Below are 12,132 nucleotides of genomic sequence, written 5' to 3'. Positions count from 1 at the left end.
ATCTCGGCTGAGTCATCTGCGTGGACGACCTCGACTTCATCTCCATCCCACTGTATTAAGCATTGGTGCATCGTGGATGGAATGCAACAGTTGGCGTGGATCCAATCTCTCCCTAGCAGGACAGCATAGGTGCTCTTGCTATCGACAATGAAGAATGTCGTAGGGATGGTTTTCCTCCCCACGGTCAGATCCACGTTCAGAACACCTTGTGCTTCTGATGCTTGGCCGTTGAAATCGCTTAGTGTGACGTTGGTCTTGATCAGATCCGAGCTGGAGCGTCCCAGACGACGTAGCATGGAGTATGGCATGATGTTGACTGCCGCTCCGGTGTCGACCAGCATATTGTTGACCGGCTGCCCATTGATATAACCTCGTAAGTACATGGCCTTCAGGTGTCTGTAGCTTCTTTCTCGTGGCTTCTAAAAAATAACCGGCCGTGGGCCGCAGTCAAGTTGTGCCACAGATGCCTCTTCTGTTCCAGGAGCACAAAACTCTGCTGGCAGGATGAACACCATGTTTGTACCAGCCGATGTCTCGTCATCGGCTTTCCTTTGCTTGGGGCGCCACTCCTTCTTTTGTGGTCGACCCTCTTCGTCCAGAGTTCGCTGAATTTTCGCAGCTAAATGAGGCCGCGCCTTCCTTAACGTGTGCAGGTATAACCTTTCGGCTTCCTCCAAGCCACGTAGTCGCTGAACCCTACGCTTTTGGGAACGGCTGAGTCCATCAGGGCACCACCTTGGCCGGTGGTACTTATCTTCTTCTTCTTCATCGTCATCTTCTAACTCCTCAAGATCTTCTACCCGAGAGGACTCAGCTTGCCTGTTCCGAGATGGGAGAGGTCCTAGACGCTTGAACACTGACACGTCTCCTGTGCCCCTCTTCTTCTGTCTACATTCTGGGCAGTTGCCGATTGTGGGCAATCGGCTCATTCCTGAATCCCAGCAGTGTTTGAAGAAGGGACAATCCCAGTGCTTGTCCACGTCGTCCTGCTCTCTTGATTTTTCCTTGGCATGGCGCTCATATCTCTCCTCGTCGCGATCATGCCGACGATATCTCCTGGCGTCCCTGCTAGCCAGACGATCTCTTTCGTCGTCGTCGCTGTATCGCCGGCGCTGGTCGTACTGACTCACATATTTGTTGAGGAGATGATCAGAGACAGGTCGTTGATATCGCACATTCTTCACTTCTCCCTCTGTGATGTAGCACTTGCCATCGTGTCGGAGCTGATCGCGTGGAGCGGCTTCCTCCTTGTCCTTGTCATGAGAGCGGGTGCCCTCGTCTCTGTCCTTACCAGAGTGGTGTCCAGGCCCGACCATGTTAATGCTGAACGAGAAACCTGGCTGGCACCTCCCAGGGTAAGTGCACTCCACCATGTTAACGGCGGGGAAGGGGTGCGTGTCGACTTTCATGGCGTACTGGCTGAAGATTAGACGCCCTTGCTCTATCGCCATTTGGATCTGCTGACGCCACACCCTGCAGTCATTGGTGGTATGGGTGAACGTGTTATGCCATTTGCAGTATGGCTTTCCGTTCAACTCCTGCGCCGTGGGGATTTTGAGGCCTTCGGGTAACTTTAGCTGCTTCTCCTTGAGTAAGTGGTCGAAAATTTGCTCAGCTTTGGTCACGTCGAAGTCAAACCCTCTTGGAGGACCTTGTGGCTTAACCCACTTGCAGGACACGGGGCTTGCCCCCCGAGTCCATTCAGCCACTGCTACCTCTTGATCTCCCGCGGAGCCTTCATCTTCCTCTGTCTCAACCAGGACTACCGCACGCTTGAATTTGTCCTGGTACAACTCCGGGTGGCGCTGTTCATATAATGACAGCTTCTGAACCATATGCGCCAGTGAAGGGTAATCTGCTTGGGAAGCCATATCCTTGATCGGCGATGCGAGCCCCACCACCGCCAACTCGACTGCTTCTTTTTCAGTCAAACGAGCCGAATAGCATCGGTTCCCGATGGCCCTGAAGCGCTGGATGTATTCTGACACTGTTTCTCCGCGTTTCTACCGTACCTGTGCTAGATCGGCAATGCCAGCCTCGGAAGCCTCTGAATGATACTGCATGTGGAACTGTTCTTCCATCTGCTTCCAAGTCCGGATTGAATCTGGTGGCAGCGAGGTGTACCACCCGAAAGCCGATCCTGTGAGGGACTGTGCGAAGAACCTCACGCGTAGTGCATCTGCCGCTGAGATCGTGCCCAGCTGCGCCAAATATCGGCTCACGTGCTCGATTGAACTGGAGCCATCTGACCCAATAAACTTGGAGAATTCAGGGAGCCGATATTTGGGTGGTAGTGGGATCAAATCGTACTCGTTGGGGTACGGCTTGGAATAGCCGATTGCCCTCCTTTTCGGTACCATGCCGAACTGGTCTCTCAAGATGGTACTGATCTGATCCGCGGTGCTAGCTGCAAGAGTCGAACTTTGAAGATTCGCTGGAGTGGCATACTTAGCTAGCCACGCTTGCTACTCAAGATCTGAGCTAGTTGCAGGAGTTGAGCTCTGGAGGTTTGTTGGAGTGGCATACTTAGCTAGCCACGTCTGCTTCTCAAGATCTGATCCAGAAGCCCCTCCTGCTGTTCCAGAAACCCCTGCTGTTGCAGTCTGGCTCGTGAGTGCCCAGTTACTGCAGTCTGGCACATATGTGCATGTGTATCCGTGCGGGATTTCCTTAGGCGCCTCATACAAGAACTGGTAATCACTAGGGTCACCGCCGATCTTGTAGACGATGAATGCCGGTGAACTCGGCACTTCTGGTGCTGCCAGCGCGAATGGCAGCGGTGGTCGGGTCTGGAGTGGTATCTCTCCTTGGTGAGTCCCTAGAGCAGGTCCTGTCGGAGAGTACTGATGTCTCATGATTTCCTGGATCACCCGAAGCGCGACACGCTCCAAAGCGTTCACCAGGCTCTCAGAATGGCGGTGTAGCGAATGAGCTACCATGTGATTGACCTCCTGACGCAGAGACCTGGTGCGTTCTTCTGAACGGGTAGACAGGTCCACTCCATCGAGCGCGCCTTCAGGTGAGAACCCTTTCCACCTGATGCCATGTGAGCGGGTCCTCTGGAAAGAGCCGATGAGGTCGGCTTCGAAGATAGCTTTGACATCGTCATACTTCTTCTTGAGCTCCTCAGTCAGATCTTCGTACGTAACTGGAGGACCTTCCGCCATCTCAGATGCAGATGGCGATGCCGTTGATGCCGTTGATGTCGAAGACTGTCCCATCGGGCGTGCCAGAATGTGTTGGCGTCCGAAACCCACCGGCGAGTAGCGACGGGCAACACGTAGAGCCGGGAGGCTCCCAGAACTGCGGCTGGCCCTGGTCCCTCGAGCGACGGCCCGCAAAGCCCCGGCACGCACGTCCCGATGCTGGTGTAAGGGCGTGCCACCTGACCTATACCTGGTCAGGAAGGTGATGGATTTGCTTCGCTTAGTTTCCTGCATGGCATACACGTAAACATTAAATACGAGCCTCGATCGGCTTTCAGGTTGTCCTGTGAATCGGCTCAAGGAGCCGATCCACCCATGGTTCGTATGAGGTCTACGATCACATGGTGGTCCTGCTTGATCAATATATAGCTAAAATGACCTACGACGATTTAGGGTTTTCACCGCATAATCGGAACATCCTACACGTGATTGAGCCTGGCAGCCACGTGAGATGATAATAAACCAGCCCTAGACAAGGCCTAAAAACCAACATAGAGTTGATCCCCGGAACATCTTATCTAGGGCTAGCAAACTACTCCTACGTGCTACTGGATCCTTCAACCCGTTTACAAGGCCTAACTATGCAGATATTAAACTAATCCTTGAAGAACAAGGAGCAATCATAACAGATCGGATCTACTAAACACGGATCAAGCAAGGTGCCGCCCTTACACCTAAGATAGGTGTAAAGGCGGCTAGACGTCTAGGAATAGCATGAATCAAAGCATGTATAAAGGTAAAACAATGCAAACCCTAGCACATCTATGATAACTACGTTGCTCGCCATCAACAAGGCTTCAGTACGAGCAACGCATGAACAACGAATAAACGTATACTGCCTAAATCGCAAGATGCGATCTAGGCAGCATGATGCTTACCCGGAAGAAACCCTCGAAACAAGGGGTTGGCGATGCGCCTAGATTGGTTTGTTGCGAACGTGATTGTTGTTTTTCTCAATAACCCTAGATACATATTTATAGTCCGTAGACTTTCTAACGTGGGAATAATCCCAACCGTGTACGAGCCAAATTCTATCTAACCGACACGTATCCTACTATATTTACAGATACACGGGCAAATTAGCCCAAACTTCGTGTACAAGGCCGATTCATGTATATCTTCCGTGTATATTCTTGAAGCCCATCTTTAAACACGGCCCACCTCTGATCCGGTCAAATTCTGGTGATAACAATGTTACTATCTCCGGAATGCATGGTATCATGTACTGATATCATAGTCTCCATATATTAATTGTTTTTGTAGAATCTCAATGCAAATATATGTACAAGATTTACTTTACATTAATTTTTTTAGTAGTATGTGCTATGATACAGTATCTACCTACGATACTAGTATCCTCTCTCTCATCCTTAATTGCACAGCCACATCAGCATTTTGCATGCATGTAATGCATGATACTACCTATGGATACTCCCATTGTGGGTAGTCTTATAAACTAGTATCATGTACAAATGTATGATACTTCCCAACTAGTCTTAGAGCAATTCAAATAGTATAGCCAGCTGTTGGCTATAAGCCAAGTGACATGTCATCTATAGCCAACTTGGAACCAACATATACAATAGTGAGCTATATAAATGTAGTACTTAATCAAAGAGCTGGCTCTTGCATAAGAGCCCACTCTCCTTCTCTCTCCTCATCTCTCTCCTCCAACTAAGCAATAATATACTGTTTTAATCCTTATAGCCAGCTGACTAGGATTTATTGTACTTGCTCTAAGATACAAACCGAATCAGATTAAAGATCGCACTAGTCCGGGTTCTTAATTCGAAAAAATAAAACCACCGTCGACTATTGGTCTCACCTGTGATGAAGAGAGAAAAGTGAAACCTACCACCGACTCGGGACTTAATTTCGATCCTTATCCCGGCGCTTAGGTTCTCGCGCCTCCTCATTCCGACATAGAGAGAGAAGGGGATGCAAAGGAGAGGCAACACAAACAGCACTTTCAGCAGGGCGTACGTGCTCTGTCCGGTTCCCCCCTCCTCCGTCGTGCCAGAAACTCTCGCCGGTATCCGTCTCTTTGCTGGCGTTGCAGAGGCGGCCTTGAACCGTCTCCGCTCTCCGCTCATCACGCTAGGCAGGTGAATCCTTTTCTTATTCGCCCCATGATCATCCGATTTGGGTTTGTGTAAGGCGATTCTATTTGATTTTCCTCATGGTGGAAATTATCTGCGTTATTTTTGCCTGCTTGTCTGTATACCCGCAATAGTGAGTTTTCTTCGCTGTATCTAGTTGTTCTGATCGTGAGCAATGTCTCTGCACGCTTGTATTTAGTTGACTTTGCTAGATTAAGCTATGGATGTTGGAATGTGCTGATTTTGCTGAAACTGGGGTGCGTCCGTGCTGTTTTTTATTTTCAGGTTCACACGAATACTAGTTCAAAATGCACTACTTTTTAGGGCATTTTTTTCTTTCAAAATGCACTAGCTATTAGTAGATCTGTTTATTGTGTATTTATTACCCCATCAGAGCTACTAGAACTCCATCCGACGGTTCTGATTTGTACTCTACATAATCTGTATACTCAAGTAGGTAATTAGCATCAGATAGAGTCTGTAGTGTGCGTTGATGAGGAATGGTGTTTCTGTTCATGAATCATGACTAGTCTGCCATATAAGTCCGTGTTTTCTTTCCTGTTTCCTCCCGTTCATCTATTTTATGTACGGAGTTTTTTTGTATGTTACACCATCTAAAAATAAGTTATTACACCATCCTGTTTATGTTAGCCCGGCAGTTTATTTATTTTATTTTTTGTTTGGTATGTATGTCATAATGTTCATGACAGTTATTTATTTTGGTTTGCATACAATGAAAAGAAAAACTCTTATCTATTATAGACAACTCTGATCCAGCTATTTTCCACCTTTTGTTTTGTCGGTTCAGTTTTTGGCGTGTTCGAATTTCAAGTTGCGGGAACAAGCTCTCAATCCTTTTTTACTACTTGTTCAACATGATAGTTTTTGCTCTTGCAGTTTGTGAAATATAGAGACCCTTCTCTTTCTAGAGCAGAAATGTTTGTACAACTATGCAGTGCATAATGTTTTAGTCAGATGCAAGCCTTAGTGCGCTATGTTTCAGTTTCCATTTCCATCATTTTCATTCATAATAGTTACTTATTTCATATTTCCATATTTTTGCTCTTTTCTTGGCTAAGGGGATAGAAGGTTTAGTTTGTGGGCAGTCACACAAATTTGTTATCTGTGTTATTTTGGACCACCTGTTGAACCATTTTTCAAATGTTATATTTTGGGATGCCCGAGTAACAACTATTTTCCTTATTATGTCGCTGCCATTAAAACTGAGCTCCAGTTAGGCAAGAAATAATGTTGGATGAAAAATAACTGAGACTTCTTACTGTTTTACGCCACTGAGCAATAGATTGATTTTGGGTGGAATCCATGCTAAAGTTATATCGGGTACTACGGATATTGCATTATCCCAGCAGATCCTCTCGTCGCAGGCCTTCAGCTTATTTCTCTAGATTAAATGCAGAAAATGGCCATTGTTTTAGACGTTTTGTAGGCTATGATTACGAATTCCACATCGGCTGTAAGCCTGTAATGCAATATTAGCCACTTGCCATCATTTTAGTCCGCTATCAGTTTTGGTTAAATGCTAACATGTGAGAATATAAGAAGCGAGAATATGAGTAGGGGACCTCTAATTCTTGGGGTTTCAGGGGGATGGTGAATAGGGGTTTGAGTAGGGGCCTTGTTGGACAGATTTGTTGGCTTCGAGCCTTCGGCCATAAAAATGTGGTTTAGGAGCGAGGGTGGAGGCCTTGCTAGATATGTTCTTAGGAGTTATTCTCTCCATTTATTTTGGCAATTATGGGAATGTTGTTTATATCTTTGGAATAAGATGGAGCATACTACAAATGGTGTTATAGTCTTGCTATAAGAAGTCTCCAAACCTTATAGGTGTTGGAAAATATCAACACGGTATACATTGTTTAATGTCTTGTGAATATGAGAATTCTATACAAAATGCACGGCTAAGTAAATCTTACAATGCTGCTCCCTTCATAAAGGAATATTACTTTTTTCCTATGCGTGCCTTTTCAGTCCCTTGAAAATCCCTTCATAAGCACTTCCTGATGCATTATTCTGTCACTGGCGGAGTCAGGGGAACCAGCAGGAGCCCTGCCCCCCCCCCCCCCCCCTCCCTAACATCAACTTTTTTTATTTATATCCCTGCTTTTTAAGGAAAAACACCCTGAAAACCAATTTATTTTGGCATCTGGTTCCCTCCCCAAAAACATTTCCCTCTACTTTTGTTCGTTTGGCCCCCCTCATATTTTTTTTTCTGTCTCCGCCATTGCATTCTGCTGCACACCGTCAACACCGGGGTGAGCTTCTTTTCCCAGTTGCTCTTTTGGTATTGCAATCTAGTTATGAGCATCGACTTCGTCTACACCTTTATAGCCGCAGCATCGTTTTTGTGTTCATTTTCTTTAATTTGCACGATAATCATAATATGTTTTCAGGGACGCATTATTTTGGAAGTGTTCACAGTATATTGTTGATGTTGCTATTCCTAGAAAAACATCAACTGAAATAAATTCTGGAAAAACATAGTATCTTAATATTTAGTGCAGCATTACAGATTTTGAGTGGTTTGGAGGTATAATATGTTGCGAAATGAATAATCTGACCTTACATGATATATGATTCCTGTTAAAGGACGTATCCAAGATGAGCAATGCATGCGAATGCTGCCACAGAAAGCTGAGGTTCATAAGACAGATTAAAGGAAACTTCATGCATAGCATGGTGAGCTACTTATGTCTTTCTTAGTTAAGTGCTTGCCTGAAATATTTCTTGAGTTTATTCGCTGCCTTGTTGTTTTTATTTCACAAAAGCTGAGGTTCATAAGACAGATTAATGGAAACCCAGTCCTGCTTGCTACAGGTCATACCAGAGTGCTTTGTGAAGTATTTTGGAAGAAAGATCCCGGAAAGCGTCATACTAGAAGCTCCTAATGGTAACATATATGATGTTGGAGTTACTGAGAGTATGAACAGAACAATCCTCAAGTCTGGATGGGCGGAATTTGTTGCTGCCAATATAATAGAAGAGAATTATTCCTTGATGTTTCGATACCTTGGAAATGCCCGCTTTGAGGTTACAATTTTTGATTCCAATGGCCAGGAGAAAGCCTTGTGCTGTGCTGGGATGAAAACTGCCTCTGATGTGAAAACACCAAACAGTCACTATGTTGGTAATTCAAGCAGTTCACGTCATGGCACTACTCAGTTGTCATCGGGTGAAGGATCAGATTCAGATGGATGCCCAAAGGAAATCTCATGCCATTATTGTGAATCAGCAAAGATGGCTGCATTATCTTATACTTCTGATGAATTTTCGGGTAAGTTGTGTTCTCCAATTCCACGCGAAAAAAACTTGTGTTCTTAAATTGAATTAGTTTCCCACTTACCCATTGTTCCCTCACTCTTGAAACTTTTTTACCTCAGAAGACAATCCATCTGCAGATGCATCAATGGAGTTCGACGGTCTTCAGATGCTCCCAAAAGACTGTGTCTTATCAGGGCGATGCGCTCTTACAGTAGCACAGAAAACAAAAATACATGCATTCGTAGCTGAAATTCAACCGAAAATTCCAGTGCTTGTTGTAATGATGAAGAAGACAAATGTTGAACCTAAGACTGATCTGGTACGTTAACTTTACCACCTAATTTTTCCTAATTTTGATAGTATTTGGAACTCCAGCCTTGTGGTTTGAACTGTGTCAGATCTCTGAAAGATACTTTCGTAACAAAACACATATTCATAGTTGAATCAGCAATACAATTGCCTTATTTTACAGTTTTATCATCTGCATTCAAGAAAAAATAGCCTTTGTGAGCTGTGATAGTCTTGCACTTTCTGTGTCAGATAAAATAGGTTGACATTATCATCCTGCCATCTTTCAGGTAATACGCAAGGACTATGCGCTCATGCACTTTCCATGTGAAAGCCAAACAATCACCCTCCAGGTGCCTGGGAAGAGCAAGGATTGGCAATGCAATTTACGCGTCAGGCCTGATGTTGGGTGCAACCTACGCTTAGGCAACTTTGTCCATGACAATAGTGTTAAAGTGGGTGATATCTGCCTCTTTCAACCAATGACAAATGCTAAGCAGGGAACATTCAAAATGATTGTCCATCTCCTTCAAAAAGCAAGCATTGATCATTCTCCTGGTGGAAGAACTGACATTGGCTTAAATGATGGATGGACAAGCACAGAGGTGGCTGGTGTTAAGGATGAACCCCCTGCCGATGGTATTGCAGCACGACGCTAACATGCTACTACTGCTAGGATGCATGTGTCGCATTTCAGTTTGCATTATATGTGTATGATTCATGTGAAAAAATTTCCAGGTGAAGAGATCTCCTTTTCGGATCGTGAAAAGCATGGAGCCTCTAAAAGTTCTGAGGGAAATTCTGTGGAGTCTGATTACCGTCAGGTGCTTCCAGATGATATTGTCTTATCAGGGCGTTGCTATCTTACGGAAGAACAGGAGGTGAAAATACAAGCACTTGTAAGCAGAATGCGACCTAAAATCCCGGTGCTTGTTGTAGTGATGAAGAAGACCAATGTAAAACCATATGGTAATCTGGTACGTCAGTTCTACCGTTCAAACTTTCTATGAAATGCTCATTTGTTATAGCTACATACATTTTTTAGTTATGATATTATTAAAGAAAGCTTGTGTTCTGCTTCTAACTCGTACAATCCTCTGAAGGATAGTTTGCAAGGAAATGCATAAAAATCAAAATCAACTGTATCGTTGACTTATTTTGCAATTGGAAAAGTTCAGACTTTGTGACAGTCTTAACTTTTCCGTCCTAGTACTTCAGCTATCGGATGAAACAAGATTAACAGTACCACTATCACATGCTGTCCCTTTTTTTAATCAGGTTATACGCAAGGATTATGCACTCCAGTACTTTCCATGTGAAGATACAAATATCATACTCCAAGTGCCTATGAAAAAAACTACCTGGAAGTGCAAATTGCAAGTCAGGCCATCTGGCGTGTCTGATGCAGGTCGGCGCAACCTTTATTTGGGTAACTTTGTTAGGGACAATCATGTCAGAGAGGGTGATATCTGGCTCTTTCAACCAATGGCAAATGGTAAGAACGGAAGATTCAAAATGATTGTCCATTTCCTTCACAAAGCGAGCATTGATCATTTCACTGATAGAAGAACTGGCATTGGCTCAAATTATGGAAGGACAAGCACAAATGTCACTGGTGTTAACGAGCAACCACCGACTGATGGTATGACATCAGCGCACTAAGATGTAGACACGGCTAGGATGCATGTGTCACATTTCAGTTCGCATTATATCTGTCTAATTCATTTGAAACTTTTCCAGGTGAAGAGACCTCCTCTTCAGACCATGAAGAGCATGGAACCTCTGAGAGTTCTGAAGGAGCTTCTGATCCTCCTTTCATTCTGCCAGGCAGAATTCGTCTAACACCAGCGCAGGAGAAGAAAGTGTTGGAAAAAGTTGAAGAAATTGAGAGAGAACTACCCATTTACGTTGCGATCATGAACAAGATAAATGTCTGTCGCCGCAATACCTCTCCCATCTTAGTAAGTTCGGAAATAAGAAGCATTTCCTATTACTGCCTATCAACCCTCAGTTGGATATGTATGCTTTGATCAGATAGACAGGAACACATTTATCAACTATGTCTGCATCTTCAATTCGATAAAAAGAACTATCTCTGCATCTTCAATTCGAAAAAAAGAACTATCTCTTCACCAGTATCATTCTAACATTTCCCTGTATATGTATAATAAACAGAACTTTGGTGTACGGTACGCTACCACATATCTTGAAAAGAAGCACGCTACTGGGCATCATGGAAAGGAGGGTGTCATCAGTTTGGTGCTTCAGCGTGATCGGAAGAGGGGGACGTGGGCCACTGAGATGCGATGGTCTACCCACCGCACGGGCCCTCAGCTGAGGGTTGTCAAAGGATGGCCCTCGTTCTCCCGTGCCAACCACCTGCGGGAGGGGGACCTCTGCCTCTTCAAGCTGATGAACAATGAGGAGCTGCTCAAGATGGTGGTCTACATCATTCGCCGTGAGAAATGTTAGCCTGAAGCAAGTCTTGCATGTTGCTCTGATGATTTGGAACTCTGAGAGTGGAATGTGGTTCAAATGAGGAGTGATACCCCAAGAAACTTATGTGCTTTCTGTCCTTGCAGGATATTTCAGTTGTTTGTTAGTTATATCAGAGATTTGTTATCTGCATTCTAGAGTTATTTTGGGTGGTCAAGTTTGAACAACTTATCTAATATCTGTACTTTTGGACGTTATCTCAGCGGTTTATTGGTTCTGTCAATAGCTGTTGTCTGCTGGGTGAAAGGATTAGGGCCTTTTAATTTAGTCCTAGTATGAAAATAAAATGCGGATTCACCTCTGCTAGATTCCACTCCTTGTAGAATCGAGGGCGAAAACAACCCCTGTCCCAAGATTCAAATATCACTTGTAGCACTTACAAGATTTGGTGGGGCGAGATAAGTTTCGGAAAGACTAAATCAGCAATCAGGTGCATAGTAGAGTGTACACCAGTGAACGATTGGATAACCATATATAGCGTCTCTGATCGATGGTGCATGCGGATGATATGGCAAAAGAACAAATTCGGCACATGTGGAAAGCCACTACGGTACAAGCCACCGTTCCAGTCCGTTAGCACCTCAGACCGGAAATTCTAACATACTACGTACGTAGTACGTATAGGGCACTTGCTCGTACGTCAAGATAAGCAGCATAGATACCCGTAACCGTACTCATACGCATGCTACAAACCAACCTGAAACAAACTAGTTACCGATCGAAGAAATAGCAGGACAGAGCGTAAAGCGATTTTTCTAGCAGCA

At 44.7% G+C, this 12,132-nt stretch overlaps 1 protein-coding gene across 1 annotated transcript; it reads left to right on the top strand.

Moving 5' to 3' along the window:
• The first annotated feature begins 5,093 nt into the window (after positions 1–5,093).
• On the top strand, positions 5,094–11,562 carry LOC127340376 (B3 domain-containing protein Os03g0620400). The gene is made up of 9 exons (XM_051366136.2): positions 5,094–5,311; positions 7,913–8,002; positions 8,141–8,597; positions 8,704–8,903; positions 9,163–9,511; positions 9,611–9,849; positions 10,151–10,514; positions 10,613–10,833; positions 11,048–11,562. Exons 2-9 carry the CDS (start codon positions 7,925–7,927, stop codon positions 11,342–11,344), a joined length of 2,205 nt encoding a protein of 734 aa, XP_051222096.2. The 5' UTR covers positions 5,094–5,311; positions 7,913–7,924; the 3' UTR covers positions 11,345–11,562.
• Positions 11,563–12,132: the final 570 nt, after the last annotated feature.

The sequence above is a fragment of the Lolium perenne genome, chromosome 3, assembly GCF_019359855.2.
Source record: "Lolium perenne isolate Kyuss_39 chromosome 3, Kyuss_2.0, whole genome shotgun sequence".
Lineage (NCBI taxonomy): Eukaryota > Viridiplantae > Streptophyta > Magnoliopsida > Poales > Poaceae > Lolium > Lolium perenne.
This window is presented reverse-complemented; position numbering and strand designations above follow the sequence as displayed.

What these genes read in the sequence shown, in the direction of transcription:
- LOC127340376 (XM_051366136.2), top strand. Translation starts at nt 7,925, where the DNA reads ATGAGCAATGCATGCGAATGCTGCCACAGAAAGCTGAGGTTCATAAGA. An exon ending in GAAACTTCATGCATAGCATG is followed by an intron (nt 8,003 to 8,140) that starts GTGAGCTACTTA and finishes TGCTTGCTACAG; the next exon opens with GTCATACCAGAGTGCTTTGT. An exon ending in GGATGAACCCCCTGCCGATG is followed by an intron (nt 9,512 to 9,610) that starts GTATTGCAGCAC and finishes AAAAATTTCCAG; the next exon opens with GTGAAGAGATCTCCTTTTCG.